General features: G+C 42.9%; 1 protein-coding gene across 1 annotated transcript in view; it reads right to left on the reverse strand.

Moving 5' to 3' along the window:
• The window catches only part of LOC124301652 (uncharacterized), a 310,056-nt gene that overhangs the window by 211,108 nt on the left and 78,675 nt on the right, over positions 1-20,273 (reverse strand). The window contains exon 4 of the mRNA XM_046756994.1: positions 18,902-19,040. Within this exon, the coding sequence (XP_046612950.1) occupies positions 18,902-19,040 (139 nt within the window). The remainder of the gene's footprint in view (positions 1-18,901; positions 19,041-20,273) is intronic.

The following is a 20,273-nucleotide window of genomic DNA, read 5'->3' on the forward strand; positions in this document are numbered from 1 at the left end:
TATCTCTCTTTCTCGCTTCTCTTCAAACCTTGGCTGCTCCAGCAGCTTCCCTACCGCTTTTCCATTGGGGCGATGGTCCTTCGTTAGGCGATGTCACGTGGACACCTGGTGCTCGATTACGTCGACGCGAGGAACACATGGGTACTCCACTCACTCGCATGCATGTGAGACGCAGTGGTGAGATGACTGATGTGCCGGAGGCCCAGCCTCTGTCTACACGTGTAGAGGTATGTTTGCTTGGTCTAACAGATGGATCCCTACGTAAGATAGAATCGTGCACCGACCACTGGCGCTAATCCGATGGTGTCATGGTCCCTGGGCTCAGTGTGGGTCAAAATGATACGTTGGAAGCAGTGAAAACGTGTTTAAGGTAAACACCAATAACGACTGTTGAGCAGGATCAGGAATCTGCATATTTTCGAAATCATCTGGGTTTGCCAGAAGATGTTTCACGTCGGATTTAAAAAGTGTTCAATTAGTAGTTCACACGTTATATCGGTGAACGACCACCCGGGGTTGACTCGGGGGTTTTTATCCAAACTGGAAGTAGTCCTTTGATATCCGCAGTTACTCAGCGGGACTTTCAGATTCCCGAGAGCAGATCCGCATAGGCACACTTGGTATCCACTGCACGTTGTTGGAAAAAGAGTGTCGAAGTGATTTTTTAATTACGGTGTAATTTCCTCGACGCTTATTCGTCAGCTTTGAAATACCATTAGAGGTTTGTTCCTCCTCGTTGTTGCCGCAGTCGAGATTACAAACTAGTGGGTATGCGGATATTCGTATGTAGGTGCAAGAGTTCGTCAGTAAACGAGCGGGCGTCGATGGCGCGAAGCAATCATGTCCTCGAACGTTCCGACGACTGTCGGCTCAACGCACTTCGCGGTGCTTTTCGCTATTTGTTTGATCCGAGAAGATTAAAGGGGTTTCCCACCAGCCGAGACCGCCAACCCATCCCGACTGCAGCCCTCTCTCTTTTACTGTCCCTCTCTCTCCCTCTCTATCTCTTTTCTCGGCGCTTCTGTCTCCTCGTAGCAATTCCCACAATCGACGAGAAGAAGTATCGTTTGTTCCTCCCGGTTTGATGCCACTTTGCCGCACTGTACTCGGTCCAACGTGTAACACGTGCTCCGATTGAAGTGCACTTCGGCAATTGTTTTTCGCTATTTTCACCCGCAGGTGTAACATTTGTTCGTTACGACTGAGGGATGAAGTCGCCGAGAGGAATCTGGATGGAGGAACGAGAAAGTCGTGCTATCCGATTTGATAAATTCCTTAAAACTTACTAGTCACCGATGGGACGAGGACACGCGGTAAGCAAGAACTATAATAGATTATCGGGGGACGGTAATCGAATACGGTCCAGGGTTAAAATCCATCAAGTTGCCTGTCCTGCCCTCGACGCTGCTGCTGCATCGCTTGACTCGCCTGCTCCTGCAACATCACGGGCAAAAAGGCATGCGAGACTTTATTCAAAACTACTCAAAAACTTCCGTCACGCCCTCCTCGCGTCCACAACACCGACGCTTTTCCCTTGAAAACTTTCCTCCCTCCGCATAACTTCGAGCCCGACCCAATCGAACTTGAGTAACGGTCTCTCACATCCGACCGATGCACTCAAGAAAATCGATGACCGACCCTGAAATTGGTCTGGATCATTTCTTTTCGCTGATATTCAGCTTTTCGCTATTGTTGAAGAGCGGATATCTTGATACCCGTTTGAAAAGCTCTTCCGAAATTGTACAGTCAAAAGCGGAAACATTAAGTTTTCCTTCACAGGTGAACATTTAAGAGTTGGGATAAAAAATTTAATGATTTATTAATTTACTTTAAAAATGAAGCAGTCCGTTGATGCTGCGTGAGAAAATACGGCTGTATTTTTTCATGTTATGAAACCGCTGCAGGTAGCCTTCTGTATTTACAATACATACATTTTCAGTATTGGACCTCTTGAATTTTCCCGCAACCTCGAGACACGGAGAAAAACTCTGGGGTCAAGTTTTTTGTTCGCGAACCAGACCGCAACGTGGCTTTCTCTGGATCGTTCGGCATTTTGACACGTTAATTGTTTTCTCCCGGGGCTTTTCTCTGCCCACAAAAAGTCGAATTTCTTTTCTAACCCCAATATATACCTATTGCTATAGATCCGCAAAACCGAAAAGGGCCAAACGTTTCTGAGACACCTCGATTTATGACTCGCCACTTTCGCTGCGGTTCTCTTTTCATCAACATTCGATTGTAATCATTCGCTGGGTTGAATTTACTGTCCCACTTATAGCCAGGTTTTTTTCCTTACTGGATATTTACTGTCTTATTCAGCCCTTTTTTCACAATTTTGATATTGTCGGTGATCTTTGCCCAGATTCTGTTCATCCTTATCATTTTTTGGTCATTCTTTTTTATTTAACGAAAACAAAACAGAACTTTAGTCGCACGTTGAAATTCTGATATTTTGTTTAAAAAAATGGAGTCTGTTATTCTAATCAATCGCATTGAGGATTTGGAACAGAATAATAATGAAACTTGGTCGTGGAATGAAAATCATTTATTTATTACATATTTGACTGTAAAAATACTGCATAAAAGCTATCCGTTGAAATTCCAATTAGCAATAAAATTCTGGTCACCAACGCATCTAATAAATCCGTCAGTATTTCTTCCCACAAATGACGCCCCTCGTGCGGACTAAAATTGGCCAACAAATCGCTGAGCATTGATTGTATTGCTCGAGGAAAAAAAATTCACCGTAATTATCAGCGCAGTATAAGAGCGTAGAAAAATAGTCAAAGACTACTTTGCTCAATTACTCCGACACCGAAAGGAGGAATGAATGAAGAAGGGGCAGGGAATGGAAGATATACGATCGGCGGCTACGCTGTGTAACCAAACGCGAACATAAACACAACATGTCGATGTATAGACACCGCACAAGCAGAGATCCAGATGACCAGATAAATTGAATCTAAGCGAGCGACCGCCGGTTTAATCAATGCTAAAGATCCGTTTATTATTCCTGGGGGTGAAGAGGCTTTCCGCCTCCGTCTTGCGAGGGTCAGTTATTCCCGCTCCTGCACCCGAAATTGCGTTAAGCACCCCGTTATTGGTTCCGATAGCCGGGGAACTCTCAAAGCTCCCGCGTCGCTAAGCTCGACGCGTCAAGTTAACCAAACTTAAATGAAAATATGTCCTCATCGATCGACGCCCTCGCAGTATACTCGTCGAGAACTCAGAGTCGTTCCCCCTGCAGGCATTATACGGTGCAAGGGGAAAATATGACGGAATGTGACTTCCAGCTAAGCATTGCAAGCTTTCAAGGTTTTACAGATTCGTCGCATGATCGTCGATCGGCTCAATATCTCGCTTTTCACTGTCTGCAGCTTAAATGCTAATCGTTTAATCATCTGGCTCATCGTTCAGCATCGTGTGAACCGCTTCTCGATTTCAGGTCTTCGTTCTTTCATACTGCGAAACGTAGTATCAATTTTTGCCAAATTCTCCCCAACGCAAAGCTCGCGCGTGAAATGGTAATGGTTGGTAAAACGGTTTCTGGGAGTGCATTCCCCGGGGAGAGGCGGACGACTGATTGAAAATTTACACGGACCCCGTGCGGAAGATGAGTCTTGAAATGAAATCAGCGCGGCCTGGAAGAGGGTCGCAGTCCCGTTTGTGTCTCGGGCCATTAGCCGGCATTAACTCGGTCCGGAGAGGAAAAGCACGGTCGAATTTCCACGGAATTTTCAACCTCCTCGAGAGTCCGAATTTTGTTTTTTTTTTCCATTTTCCCTGCGGTTTAAAATTTGTATTATTCTCTTGATTTACCTTCTCTGCTGCGGGATGAATTATATCCAGTTCGACGAATTTCACGATTATCGTTTCGCAATTCTCGAAACGCGGATAATTATATTTTCGTATAATCTTCATACAAGGGTGCGGAACAAATTTTTCCCTACCCCGATTTTCCACCCGCTGTTACGAAATTAATAATCGTAACGAATACTCGCCGCCTCTCCTTGTATTTTCCTTACAATAACGCGCGTGTGTGTGGGTAATGATTATTTGTAAATCTCACACAACACAAGCGCGGTGCGTGTTGCACGGCCATTTAAATTTACACCACATTACCTGGCCAATTGTGACACGGCCTAACGGCATTGACGACAGTTTCACGTGACAAAGGCTCGCGATGTGATGTGAAAAATTACCGCCGACCTTCGGGGGTGCTTCGCAGTTACGCTTATCAGATTACCAATATACGCTGTGTAATTACCGTGGCAGCTTGAGTGCGCGGTTCGCAAATTATTGTAGAACAATGACGAGTGCGAATAACCTGTACAAAGTAACGATACAAGCGCTGAAAAGTTGGCCATAATTTCCTGTAAAACCCGCAATTTCATATTCGCCAAATTAACATTCTTTTGCGTATAAGGAGGAATTGATTTTCAATTCCGATTCGCTTGTGTAAATTTTACTTAACAGTGGACTCGCGAATTTGACGAGAATTATTTATGCGTACTAACTATTCGAACTGCGGATTACTGCATCAAAAGCGAACGGACCGCCAGAGGGATTGTAATTTACGATCATAGACCGCTGTAATTATAGAAATTAATGAGCATACTCGGTACTGCATCCGATATTGGACCTCTCAGCTTACATAGACCCAGTCTGTGTGCAGGATATTGTAATTGATTATTGGAGGTGCATTACTTCGACTCCAGAAGAACCTAGTTTAATTTTCATAATTCTGTGGTTCGAAAAGCCCGGAGGTTGAACTTTGCGGTCTATCGTTCATCGGCTAACGATGTTAATATTGCAAAACCGCGAATCCTCTCATCCATAATCACCTAACAGCTACTGTGCCAGTACAATGAATAAATTGATCGGAGTTTCGACTGCGAATAGGCGTATTTGAAAGTCGAAATTGGTCGATCAATCACCCGTTCGCAAAAAAATTGTAATCTTTACGCTCAATTAGTTTATTCGAATAGAATTAACATTTACGTAGATCACTGGAAAGTTGTTTGTGATGTGGCGAAAAAAGAAAAAAAGAAAGATTTTGGTTTTACTTGCGTGAAGTAAGAAATTTTTATCTGTGTAAAATACGCCGACCAAGTTGATTTATCTGATTAAAATCGCCGTTTTGCTAATCACGAAAAACTTGACGAACCAATCAGCCCAAGAAATTTCACCCCCAGATGTGAAAAACTCGGTTTAAAATTCGTTCGAAATTCAGGAATGATGCTGAATTACAGCAGCACGATCACCGTGGATAGTGAATTGAATTCCGGAAGTATCGCATGTTTCGTTTACTCTCGTCTTACATACTCGCAGCGAGTAAGAGACGTCATTATAACGTTGGCTTCTTTCCGTGGCTCGTTACGTTCGCGTCTCCGGGGCTTGCTGGGAACGGGCGCCGGGACGCCGAGCGTCGAGGGTGCGAGGGGCGAGAAGGAGTCGGGTATTATGGCCGCGAGTACGCGTGTTAGGTCAAACATAATAGGGTGTAATATTTTCAGCCACGTGGAAGTCAGGGTTGGTAGGAAGGAGCCTCGAGTGTCACCGCAGCGTTGGCTTGCGGGAATGAAAGAAAATTCCAGAGAGCCTCCCCAGGACTCGCGAGAGAATCAGACGAGCCTTTTGCGCTTCTATTTTCATTCACTCCTTTCTTTTCTTACGCGAAATGATGGTATATTCATATTATATTTTTTACATCGCGGTCTTAGGGACCGCGCGTAAGTATTAAGAAAAAGAAAAGAAGATGAAGTAGAAGAAGAAACAAGAGTCGGAGGAAATAAGAAAAAAAAAAAAAATTGAAATTATGAAAATAATAAGAGAAAATAGAAGGTCAAGAGAGAGAGAGAGGAAAAGAAATGAGAAGTAAAAAAATTTAAGAACGCCCGAGCTCACGAGAAGCGGAAAAGACTTGACACTTGCTCCTCTTGAGTACAGAGACGACGTTTTTCGTTCCTTGCATAACAGGGGTTAAAAAGTTTCTCACAATCGCGCACCTTTCGGGCGAATTGGAATTTTTCACCGGAAAGAGGAAAGAAAAAAACCTCATTTTCAGACGCCGGCGAGCCGCGAGGTCCTTAATCAACCCTCCTGATCGAATTCGCACCCCAAATCCCGTCACAGCGCGAGGCACACGCGTCGTCTCGGGATCAGCTATATGGAAAATATTTTCTTAACGAGTATTCAATTTCACCTATCGTTCGCAACGTCGTCTGCAGCCCCGTTGGCTCGGTTAAGCCCATATTCGAAAATTACTTTCATCGCGACGTGTTATAATAGCAGTTAAGTGGGTTTCCTCTTTTTTTCTTTCTTCTTTTAAACTCACTTTTCTTCTTTTTTATCCTCCCGATTCGATACGCTCGTTCCGCGACGTATTGAAATTAAATATCGAGAATATCCGGCGCCGCGGTACTTCGTTGATAAAAATTCCGTTAAAATTTCAATCCTGCGAAGGTAACCCGAGTGAATTATATCGCTTTTGAGGTAGACGAATAGTGTAAAATTCATTCCGCCGCGTGGTTCGACGATATAAAATTACCGAAAACGAAACGCTTTCCTCGACATGTGAGAGCCGTATATTTATAAGCCTCGCAAAAATGTCAAATCACTCCCGTTGAGAAATAATTACAGAGATACTGGAGTTTCACCCTCGATGCGGAATCGACGAGGTTTAAGGGACCGTCAACGGCTAATGGCGAACAACGGCGAACGACGATTGGCCATTGTTTGGCTTTCCCGGTAAATGGCACATAAACAGAATCGCGGGGGGTTGCGATGACGGGGTGCCAGTTAACCAACCGGACTGAAGTATGATTTATCTGGATGGGGTGAAAACTTGGGCCGAAGTATCAGCCCTCGCCATTTGTTTAGATCCAAGTTATAAGAAAGAGGCGAAATGAGCTTGCGGCAAAGAAGCGCAATCTGGAGCAGATATCATCCCGGGTTTTGCCGAATGTCTTTATTATTCAAAATCCATTCGTCCCAGGGTGATAATTTACATGCATCATATTTACCGACTACGCGAACTTATTCTCTCGGTGTCGCGAATCCTCGAGCCAAGCACTCAGCTCTATTGAAGCGGATGAAAGTGCATTCGTCGTCGTCTATATACCAGAGACTAACGTCAAGAATCCCCCCCCCCCCCCTTCTCCCTTCCCACCACGTGTAGTACAGTCAAGTTCACCAACCGCGAAAAATGGGATTGGTGAAAAAGATGTTTATTCCCCGCGTGGTGCATTCCTGCAGGGGGATCAGAGACCCCACGTACCAGACAAAGAGTAAATTATCACCAAGTTTGGCATGAGAAATATGACGCTTCTTCCGGAAAGTATTCGGCAAACTTTTTTTTCCCCGTCACTGCATTAAAAGCTATATTACGATTTTGCGGTTGTGATTCACCGAGGGAACGATGCTTCGATGTATCTTCACAACGTTGACGTCATTTATATACTGTACACATTGATTGATTGCAATCTTGGACGGATACGACTTGACAATGACAAAACGTGTTTGTTATATGATGTCTTTTTGTACGTATAAGTAGGCATACCGGGCTGATTCTGGATACAGATTCCCATACCGACACTTACCGACACTTATCGACACTTAGCCAAGACACAAACCTTCTGTAATGATCGACGGTAGGGTGTATCTCCACTCTGATTGACTTTGTCGATCATTGGAACATTCAGTTGTCCAACGTAATCGGTTGTCCGATAATTACCGGTCTAGTACACCTAGTTCTATAAATCCAAAATTCCAACCCTAATTTCATACATAAGTTGAAGAACTGTAAATCAATATTAAGGCCGCTAGTTATCTTTGAATCGAGCCAATTCAATCGACTTTCAAGTAATTCTGGCATCACTGTTCGAACAGCGATTCATGACCCGACTATAAGATTTCTTGGTAGATGTTAGCAGGGGAAATCCACCCCGTCGATCGGGAAGTTCCACCCACAGAATGTACGGACAAAGAGAGTGTTTTCTCGTATTTTCACGGAACATTGCCCCCGGAGTTCAGATTCCCAAATATCGTTGCAGAAGCGGGGAGGGAAAAGAAGTTAACTAAGTAGTGGGCAGTAACCTTAAATACTCGTTGCAGGTTTCGCGGGGAAAATTTACGGCCACTTTATATCTCGTCGGAGCTGAACGTTGCTGGAGAACATTGTGGGTAAATGATTGTGGAGGAGGGAGAAAGCTGTACGCGCATTGACTCCGGACTTCGACTGTATGAGTCACACATTTGGGGACCGATGAGCTTTCGAGTGCATATCGCTCGCTGATGAGAGTGCAGGCTCGACGATGATCGGAAGGGGAAGAATGTCAGGAGAAGTTAATACTCGTTTTGCCGTAAAGGTCGTCGAGATAAGTCCGGGAGCATTTTCAGGTCGCGAAGGTTCCAGAAGGAGAGAGAAAGGGAGAGTAAAAGAGATTTGGCAGGCTGAAGGACCTCCAACGAGAAAAAGCTCAGCTTGAGTTCGTATATAAAGGTTATATAAGTATATAAAGAGTTTTCGTCGCGGTTACGCGATATCGCGTTTAGATAAGACGTCTTTCGAGTGATTAAGACGGCCGCCCTCCTGCCTTCTACAGTGGTTCTTACTTCGGTTCAGAGACGACTGAGATATAATCCGATTTAAGTCTTCAGCGGCTAAACGACTTCCAACTTCGAGTCCTTTCGATAAGATATACAAAGAACAAAGATACACGTGAGAATGAAAATACAAAGACGCCTCACCGTCTATTCCTGACTGTCATAAAACTTTTACCTCGATTTATTCTGCGGAGCACTTCATGCTTCGACGACGTTCTGTGCTGAAGGAAGTTGGTTGGTCGAAAATCGATGCTCATACTCGGTAATTTAATTACAAATCGATCGTACATTGAATAGCTGTTGAATTATTATATTTTCAGGCTACAAAGATCGCTTTCCTTCGATCCAGAATTGTGAACATTTTCAATTGTCGAATTAAATTCAATTCTTTATTGGATGCGGTCAAAAGCCAAAGTTTAAAAAAAAGTATGATACATGCTGCAGCGATTTTACAGACGAAAAATACGAACGAGCGGCAACAAGAAAACAAGAACAACTCCATTACCATTAATAATGTTCATATTCAATGGGGTTTTCGAGCCTCCCGGGTTCCATAGTGCCGGGTGCATACCTGCATATATGTACCATAAAACCCGGAGATCAATCAGTCTTTATGACACCCATGGACTACGCCGTGAAATCCTCAACTCGAAAATCCTCTACTGGTATTTTAACGACGCCCCGATGGCAACCGACGGAGCAACACGACCCCGTGGATTAATTTACAGCTTGTTTTTAAGAGGGTTTGACTTGTCAGGGGTTTAATGGGGCTTTATGGGGATGCGCTTTTCAACCACACTCGACACTCTTCCCGGACCTTTTAACATTTTCATTATTTTTTATTCCATTTTTTCGATTACTTTCCACTGCCAGACACTAAGAAACACGGTCAACTGCCAGGATCATTCAGTCTATTACATATGGAAGATTTTATATCCGGTAAAGGTCAATAAAAAAATACTTATTACATACACGGGGATGATAAAAATGATTGATCGATTAATCGTAAACTGTCGCTTTTCATTTCGAAAGAATATGCAGAGCCCATCATTTGATCGAAATAAAAACCAGAAGATAATTGTTCATTTTTAGTTTGTTATTCCGTTTCAAAAAGCAGAACGATAAGTGCAGAAGAAGATAAATAAACCATCGAAGCGTGGTAGAGAAAAAAAAAAGAAACGAGAAACAAATCGATTTATATCTAGACTTCGCGCAAAGCTTCGAAAAGTATTCGCGTAGCGAAACAGTTGCGTTCGATTAATCAAATTAAAAAATAATTAAGTCCTCTGGTGGGTGGAGTAATTAATTTGCAGATTAATGCGCGATTACTTGGCAAGAAAAATAAGTCCATAAATTAAGTCGTTGGCTTTTCGCTCTCCCCGTTTCGCCACTACCCTCCTCCTACTTCGTCTTCCCGCAGCCGTATCCTTCCTTCCTCCCGCAGGATCCCCGGCAATCTTTTCATTGGCGAACGAACTCTGCGTCGTTCGACGACCCGACTGGATAAGTTATTGCCCAAGAAACGCACTTTGCATTTCCTAAAACGATTACATTCTTCTGTGCCCGTTGTATGTACCTATATTTCTGCTCTCTACCACCGGAATAAATCACTCAACTTTCTCGATTTCGTTTACCGTTTGCTACATATCGCCTCAAGAATACAAAGAAAGAGAGAGAAAAAAAAAAAAATAAAAAACTAATCGTCACAGACGCCGACTGCATTTGTCACGCAATTTACGAACTTGCGATACCAAATTCCGTAGGTAAATCGTTTTCAATTAGATTACACATCGATCGTCGAAGAACTCTTGAGCTTTTTACGTTCATTTTACTCTGCAGCTTTGAGCAAAATCGTATTATATTGCATTTTCGAAAAAAGGTATGAATTCTTCAATTCCCTGCCGCTGTCAGTTGCTTCAAAGATGGCTTTAAACTCGCCAAGGGAACCGGAAGCGAGTTACGGCCGCAAAATTCGGGGCTGTGATATTGGCAAGGGGACAGCAACACGGTTAAGTAAACGTAAATCGAAACTGCTGACTGTATAACCTGCGGGAAGATTGAAAGACGCGGGACGTTTTTTTATGTGACACAAAGTAGCACTTTGCCAAATGATCCGAATCTTTTCAGAGCGCCCACCGTGCGAAAATCCCACCCGACCGATTCGGATCCCTGCCTGCTTGGCTATGCAGTTGCCACACGACCAAACGACCCAAAGCCAACTCAACCTGACGTCAAAAATCCCCCGTAACTCCATCCTGTGAATCATCAAGTAAATATAAAAAGATCCGCGCTCTCCGATACGCGAAACACAATTTATTCCTCGTACGAATTAAACATACGCATGAAGCACAAGATACGACATCAATTTTTTGCCTGTGTGCAAAATTTTTCAGATTTATCTTCAGCCATCTCCGCAAAACTCTCTTGTTTTAAGTAAGAACAAAATTTGATCATTTCGAACCCTTTGATTGTAAATCCTTTTTCCAAATAGTAATATTATAATATGAGCTTGCGTCATCCGTATTTGATCGGAAGAATTTCTATCACATAAAAGTGATGCTGTTTCATGCTTAGCGTCCAACATCACTGGCACAAACAACATTGCATCTGTTACAGAGATTTGTTGATAAACTTTTTCCGCTTCTCCTAATTTTCGATTCGGTCACACTCGGCGTCATTTGTCCTCAGGCTTGGAAATCCTTTGACCTTGGATCTTGACTGGAGGATGTTCTCCTCCAGACATTCGACCGCGAATATCAGATCATCAGCTTTCCAAGCAGACGCGACGGTCTTTCTTGAATCGCGAACAGGCTGACGCGACGACCTTCGTCGGCATAAATATTAAACCAAAATGATACCAGGCGAGATCGCAACCCTAAGACCTTGCGCCGATGCATAGAAGAAGGATCAGGCGGATTTACCGCAGATTCACCCCTCGTTCTACAATATCGCATTTTTCTCATACGGGGGCGCGTCTATATTATCCAGCACCCTGCAGAAACGCTGTTATTATTTTACGCTCCACGCGAGGTTGAACAATACGCGAATGAAGCGTACGTGCTTCGAGGCGGACCTTTCAAGGGTGCGAGTGCGTATTTAAATCGATTTCGAAAGCCTCGCGCCAACTTCTTACCATGGGAGTCGCCCTTTGGCCCCGCGGCACTCCTTCGCTCCTTTCAGACGCCATGCCTCGACCCCTCGGCCAAAAACTGACTGATCGAGTCCGCGACACTTGAACCGAATTACACACCCTCCGTATTTATACCGCATTAATCACGTTTGCCACGCGGTATTTTAAAACGCCCTGTAGGCCTGCAACGGTTAAGTTATGGGCTCCCATGATACTCTGTCGAGTTCGACTGCGCAGGGGAAAACTCGGCGCTTGATCTGCGGCCTTGACAAATGGGAAGTAAAGTGAATTCCTCGAAATCAGAGGGGATTTTTTTTTTCTCGAAGTAGTTCGAAACGTATGGTGCTGGAAAAGCGGATTACTTCGGGAAGCTGCTGCGCGAAAAATCAATACCTTTAATATCAAATCAACTACCTGTTTCAACAAATTTGTATAAAATAGTTTGTTTTTTGTTTTGGTAAAACGAGCTGTGGTAAAGTGTAATCGAACGATTTCACTAAATTTCTAACCATTTTGAAATGACTTTAAATGAATCATAAAATTAATTCAGCAGTATAAATTCTTGTATTCAAGTATGTAAAAAAGATGTTAATTGTAGTCAACGAATTAGACAATTATTTCAGAATTAGTCAACTTACGACTTGTCTCGTGATAAAGCTAATAAAAAAAATATCGATTTCGGACCAAAGAACCTGCTTAAAATTCCTGAAGAAAAACAAACCTTACACGATAAGGAAGCGCCAAGAAGTGAACTGGTCGCCGTGAGGCGATGCAGTAAGTTGGAAAGAAGCGTGCGGCGTTACAAGAATGACAAGAGCAAGAATAAGTAAAAGTTCTTATCATTTTCGTCGAGGAGTTGATTTCCCGTTGGAAAAGATATCGCGGTTTTGAAAGAGAAAATCAGAGTTTTACCCAGGTTTTCAAACTTTTTGTCCAAATCGGTGAATATTTTTCACAGCAACGAGATATTCCCGGTTTTATAACATTCCGAGAAAAAAAAAAATAGGACAATTAATAACAGAGGGGACTTTTGTCCGATTCATTAGCGGAGCACAAAAGTGGCTTAAAATAATTAAGTCTGCTGTGGATAATAGCTATTCTAATATCCTATTGTTGAATCCTCTGGATTTCTGATTCTCGGTTATTATCTTCATGCTCTCCCTCATTGTCCCCGGCGTTCCTTTGTTTTTATTTTATCATATTTTTCCCTCTCTCTCTCTCTCTCTCACTTTCTCCTTCCCTCTATCTCTGCTTTCTCGGGGCTCGATATCTACCATCGACCCCCGACTCTTCAGTCTGCTTCATTTAATTCTCACTGTTTTTGACTCCGGCTTTACCGCGCGCAGCGTTCTCACGTATTTCGTTTAATTTCTCTTGTCCTTGTATTTTTTTTTCCTTGTTCATTTTTTATTTATTTTATTCTTTTTTCTCAGCTTTTTTATCATCCTTCTCTCGCGATCCTGCGGCGACATGATTAACGTCGCTGTAGGTGAAGAACTCACCGAGTATAAGGATGACGACTACCTCACTCGCTTTCTGCCTCTCTCTCTCTCTCCCTCTTTACCTCTCTTTCAGGTATACTCGTTGGTTTCAAAGAGTAGAAGGCTGGCGGATGTTTGACGCACGGATAGAACAACGTGTGTCTTTTTTTCATCTCATTTACCCCCCCCGCGGGCCTTTCATCTTCCGTATAATGTATAATATAATCTCGCGAGTTTAATTGAATTTTTCTTTATTATTATACGCGTGTGTATATATATATATGCTGTGTTTGATTAAAGTATATAATACAACGTCTTGTTTTTATTTTCACCCCCGCGACTCGCTCTTCTTATTCGCCGTTTCTTCTTCCCGTTTAAATTCTAAAACCAGACAGCATTCCGTCTCGGGATTCCCGGTGCAGAACGCCACGCGAAAGACAAAAGCCTCTTTTTTAATTATCGTTCGTATATACCAGCCAGGCGACACGTAGTACTTTGCGGAACTTTTTAATATTATGTAGATCCAAATCCCAAGTTAAATAAAGCATTCATAAATTCACTCGTCCGTGGAAAGAAAAATACATGCGCATATTTTAATCCACCCTCCGCCCGTTCATGATCCTTTTATCTTATTTCTTTCACCCTCCTTCTTCGGCTCCTGCCTCTCTTCGCCATAGGTATATTCCTTTGTCTCACTGCGCGATATCTCTTATCTTACGATGAGCCGAATTTCGTTCCCGCTCTAAACTCCTCGAAAACGGTATCGAGTTATTTTTCACTTGTTGTGTCATCTTCTCTCCACTCTCTCTTTTTTTTCCATCCCCGTTCCCCGTTTCCTTTTTGTCCTTCCGGGTTTGAGAGACCGCTTAAATTCAACGAGAAAAACTTATTATATCTTCTGTTTACTTTTCATCCTTGCCCATAGAACAGGGAGTTCCACTTTTTTTCCTCTCTTGTTTACATTAATCACTAAGCGATGAAAAATGAACGCGCCTCGCGGTAAAGAGAATTACTAAACTATGAACCACCCATTAAAAACTATACCCGACGGTACAGATTATACGTAGACTGAAAACGCGGGCTATAGATACCCCGCACTTTGTACTCGTTAAAAAGCACTCAAGACGGCTTGAATCGCGATAATCAATATGCAAGACGCAGAGTCCTTTTAAGGGGTGGAAAAAATGAATTATGCTTCAGGGTTGGCTCAGCTGTTGAATCGCGAAGAGTCGGCGATGCCATTCTCACTGCTAAAGGAATTCTAAATTCATACAAATTGCTCGACGAAGGTGAGCGACACTCTGCAAACATCTTACGGAATTTGGATTAAGCGCCATTGCATTAGTCCCGTTTCCTCTGCTTCCGATCACGCCCAACTGCCTCGCCCTTCTTAAGCTTTCCGTTGCATGAAAACGCCAATGGTCATTTACTCCATGGGAAACTGACAAAAACGACGTGCCTAAAACGCGTTGAAACTCATTAGAACCTGGAGCTGACCATTCATTGACCGACAAACAAAGCGGAAAAACGTATTGAACATTGGTAACAAAGTCTCAAAGACGAAGAAGATGAATCTCGAAAAGTTTTTAAAATCGACCTGTATGTATGCGTATTTACTAGGTTGTTTACAAAGAAACGAAAATTCTGTTCCTTCCAAACAGGTTCTAAAGTTTTGTTTAGATATAAAAATACGCCTGTTAAAATTCGAACTCTTAATATTAATATCAAGAGGTTGCGCATCGCACTTTTCTATTTTCCATAAAAATAACACGGAGTGGTTTTTGTTCCGTCTGGTTTTTATAAGAAGCTAACGATGCATCGTACAGAAAATTCACAGACATATTTTCGTAGATAACTGAACACCCTTCAAAAAACGTCTGTTATTATTTACTGATAAATTCACGCGTTCGAAAGTTATTTAAAGTAAAAAGTTATAAAAGGACCTTGAATAACTTTTGAAAGAGTAGATTTATCATAAAATGATAAGATACCTTTTTTTAAGAGCGTTCAATTCTCTACGAAAACATGTTGGTGAATTTTTTATACGACGCATCGTTAACTAGTTATAAAAATCAGAAGGAACAGAAACCATTTTTCCGATATTATCCTGGTGGAAAATAGAAAAAAGTGGTGCGCAGCCTGTTAATGTTAATAACGTTAATATTAAGAGCTCTAATTTTAACAGGCGTATTTTTATACCCAAATGGAACTGTTGAATCTGTTTAGAAGAGAACAGTTTTTTTTTCTTTTTTTTACACATATTCGACCTCATCGCTCATCTACCGCAGTAGCGAATGTTTGATCGTCAGATTAACTCCACAAATTCTAAAGTACGAATCTAAACGTTCAGAAAAATTCCATCGATAGTTGCAGGTGCAACCGATAACCGGTGTTTAAAGTGAAATATTTCAAGCGCATAATGATCAGGCATTGAATTCCATTATTCCAAAATGGGATCGCGGGTCATTACGAGCAGACAAACGCAACGAGCAGCCAGGTAATCTTTCGTCCACGGTTCCGTAAGGACAGCCAGACACGGGTTCGTTATTTCATTATATCCAAGGAGGGGGGCTGTTAGTCTAAGCAGGAGCAGGAGCAGCAGCTGAGGCAGTAATCACCAGAGACAGGTTGCCTACGCGTTACGCAATGCGTTGTACCTACGTTATACGCCGAGTTGCGCTAACGGTGCGTGAACTCGTTATTCTCGCGTCTGACCCCGAGTTCACACATATACCTACATATATATATGAATATACACAGGTATGTATGTGTGTATAATTGCCATAGTTGGCTGTTTCGCTCACCGCGTGACCTTAGCTACGTACCTCACTTCCACTTGATTTATCATTCCACTATTATATAAATCCCCCCCCATTCGTTGCACATCCAGAAAGAAAACGCTGGATTCGCGATGCGGTTTCCCGAACACTTGTCAAGCGTGTAATCCGCACATATCTCAGCATCACACGCGCAGATTGCAGCCTCTACCTTTCGACATGATACGAAACTCGGTTGATTGAATGGAATTAGAGAGTCCAGACACGGTGAGCCAGTGATTGTTCGGTTCGATCGATACCCTCTGATAATAGACGAAACTAGATCCATTCAACCGACCATGCCCAAGGCATAAATCCGTACACTGACGTTACGCTCTCCGATCATCCGTCTAACGTCCACCTTCCGTTACTACGCTGTTACGCAACTATTGTGACGTCCTTGAACCAGTATAATGCCTGGGTAATTATGGGGGTTTTGCAATATGGTGCAAAACAGCGTGACGAACTCAGGTCGGATCGTTTGTGATATACATCGTAAAAAAAAATCGAAAAACAGCCGAAAATTTTGGAAATTACACGGAGTCAACTCGTCGAGGGCGATAAGATCGAAACGTGAAACGCAAGCTTGGCCTCACCTCTCATCGCCGTTTAATATAATATAATATACAAAACTTGAGGGTGAAAAATTTCCGACAATTATCAAAGCACACTCTTGACTCCTCGACACGGTGCAACCGGGGTATTTGCTTCTAATAATAAGGGATGGATGAGAAGTGGGTATAGGAGAATGCCGCGAGGGTGAAGAAGGCGGAGGCGGAGGCGAGGGGTGCGGTTTAATCAGAGGGCTGTCTGACGTGATTAACTTGAGTGAGTGTGAGGGTCGGGAAGGAGGTCCCTGTCATTCAGGCTGTTTATCATATCACCGAGCGGTGGCAAATTTTATGCGAACGTTTCCCGCGGTTTTCCTCGGCAAATCGTCGATTCTTTCAAGTAAAAATACGGGAAGAACACCCGGAAGAAATTCATTCGAATTTTATTTCCACTTGATTTATCATTTTTCAAAGCGGGATCTATGCATGTATGCATGTATCGAAAGCCCGCTGGAGAACTCGGAGGATCCTGACCCCTTTGCAGCGATTGATTGTCTGGCTGACGCCATTTGCATAGCCGAACGTTTTTGTTATTCGTGTGGAAGATCTCCCATTTCACGTCTCGCGGAGGATTTCCTCGAGTCGAAGAAGGAATTACGGAACCGCTGCAGGGAAATAATCGGAAGAACTGCCGGGTCTGGCAAATGCTTTATGGGTATTACGAATACCGTAGACGGTTGCGAAATCTCGGGCTAATTTAACCCGTTATTATAACGATAAGGCGGGTCGGTGGGAAACTCTCGAGAACTACAATTCTCTACTCTCCCTCTCTTTATCTCTCTACGTCAGTCTCACGTCAGACGAGCTACGCCAGATGCTGCGGGGCTGAAATCTTCACGGTGCTGCGGACGTGAGACGTCATCGCCAAATAGTTCCCCCGAACCAAGCTTCGAAACGGCGCCACACAGACGTCTAATTAACAATAATTTGCTAGATTTTAACCCGCGTTTCATCCCTTGCTTAAATCTGAACCTCCTGCACGAGGTAGAAATGAAAGAAAATGCGAAGACGAAGTGAAAGATGGAATTTACCGCACCGTCACGACGTTCTTTCGGAATTCTTCACCGCGATCCTGCACGTATTGTGAGAATTTTTCAATGAGATGGCGACGCTACGCGTCGCTACGTCAATCCCAGTGCAGCTGAAGCGACGGGGTACCTTAACAGATGACGAAATACATCCACCGGCTCGCAAGCTTGTTTGGAAATGGAATTCTGTTCGTCCTCTCTCACTGTCGAAATTCAATCAATTTTTTGTTCCATGCGTACATGGATACCGCGTTTCGAAATTTTTTAAGAGAAGAGACTGGAGTTCTTACTCTCGATGCAGCTGGCCTACACGATTAGCCTTCAATTCCGAATGACGCAAGGACTCACGCTTGCTTAGATCCGCTACTCCGGATTATCCAGGCGCACCGTTTCACGTCGAAATGAGATTTCTATTATGTTAATTGTCCGTCCTTGCCGAAGAAGCAATGCTATCGTGTACTCGCAAGATACGAACTTCGAAGATTGAATAAAAGAGACGGAGTTTCGCGTCTTAACCCTTTGAATCACATGCTTTATTGGGCCAAGGCAACCTTTACATCAAGTTAGTATTCTATGGTTTTTGAGGTTACTGATTACGAATCTGAAAACAGATTTAAACAATTTAAGTTGATGGATCCAATATGGCGGGCGAAGATTTCAAATTTGATCGAATGCGGTTAAAAAATACTTTATGCAGGGGTTTTCTCGGCTGCAGATTAGATTAGCCGTACTGAATTTGCAAAATCTAATTTCAGATTCGTAATCAGTAGCCCCGAAAATCCCTGGACAGAGTTTTTTCTCCGGATTCGATGGAATTTAAAATTTTCCTCCGCCATATTGGATCCGCCATGTTGAATTTTTGAAATACGATTTCAGATTCGTAATCAGCAACCCCAATAACTTCTAATTTATATAAAACATGTATATGTTCAAAGGGATAACTTTCTTTGAAATAAATTATTGCTTCAATTTCTACGATTTCTTTCAATCAATTTGTTTCTAACGATAATAATTTACATTGTGTCGCAATGATTACTCTCGAGTATTGAAAACCTGTTGGTAGGTTATCGGAAATAGCAAAACATCGCGAAGAAATATGTTTTCAAAGTTCTTTAATTATACAAAAAAATGGATATAAAATATGGTGGTAAGAATACTCACCAAGTCACGTGACAAAAAAGTCAAGAACAAGAAGAAAAGAGTTGCAAATTTGTCAGTTCTGACTCACCATCGAAATTAGCCGAGGGTTTATCCATGCTTGCTGCATGTTGTCGTCCAGATAGCGTTTTGCGATTCTGGCGATCGTTTCCTGCGGCTCTTTCTTCTGGATCGAAACCGTGGCAATTGGAACGACATTCGCGTTATTTCTGAAACAGGTAAAAGCGAAAAAAATTTGTACCATCCAACAAATACTATACTTATACACATGTACACTGTGAGATCCTTGTTTTTCTCGCCATCAAGAGAAGAGCGATTTTCGTTCACAGATCATTAGCCATCGTTTTGCGGGATTCATTTTCGCCGCTTCCCGCGGGTTTATTCGGCTAAATCGCAGCGATTCCGAGACGATCGGTTCGCCTCGCTGCCGGCGGTGTTATCAATAATAGATCCCGATTGCGGTGCGGGATATTCCCCGTCAAGTTTCCCCCGTTTTTGGAACGCCGAAGAGACGCAGTTGCGTTCGCCCCGGGCAAATTCGTGGCCCCATCCTGCGGATCTTGAGAAGGAGTCGCGAGGGACCGGGAAACTACTCGTTTGCCATATACGCCTGTCATAATCCTCAAAGAGATAAGATTTCGGGAGCCTCGGGACAAACGAGAAACGAGACGGCGACCCCCGGAAATCGTAAAAATTCTCGCTTCCGATTTTATGGGAGATGCGCTTCAAACGGATCAAGTAATTGATGCGAAAGAAATAACGCCGTGCCAAATCATGTCCAAGTAAAATTGTTTTTCAATTATTTATAATTCCGTTAAAAAATTCTAGGATGATACAGTTTCTGCAGCTTCTTCATTCTGACTAATTATCCATGGACGAAACTCTTTCGGTTTAATTCTTGATCTCCTCGCCTTTGTAATTTTTTCATTTTCAATATAAATTTCAAGCACTTCGTCGTATTCAGTTCGGAATCTTGTTTCGCGAACGGTCGAAACATATTCTGAAAAACAGCTGTACGAGACATCCGTTGCGTAATAATCCACCGTACCATGCATCATATTTTCCACGGAATACGCAGTTCGCTCTGCCTTTTGTGGCTACGCGATGGGAATAAGCGAAGCGTGTATGCGCGTGATTGCGTCTAAATTATTCGGAATTACTCTCCTATAATCAGACTTTGATTACACAGCAGCCAGAGTCGGACTGTTTCAGAGGAGAAGAGCGTGCCTCGAGATGCAATGGTTATTCTAAACATAATTGAACCTCGTATTCACGGGCGATTATTCTCATCGCAGAAGGAGGGCAAGCTGCTCGTATTTCAACTCTTGGTGTATTCCTTTTTTCGGACAATCATACTTTACAAGCTGTATAAACTTTTAACCTACCTCACCATTTACGGCAACAGTCACTGATTTCTATCTCCATTGTAAAATTAAATTAAG

The sequence above is a fragment of the Neodiprion virginianus genome, chromosome 3 (genome assembly GCF_021901495.1).
Source record: "Neodiprion virginianus isolate iyNeoVirg1 chromosome 3, iyNeoVirg1.1, whole genome shotgun sequence".
In the NCBI taxonomy this organism is placed as follows: Eukaryota; Metazoa; Arthropoda; class Insecta; order Hymenoptera; family Diprionidae; genus Neodiprion; species Neodiprion virginianus.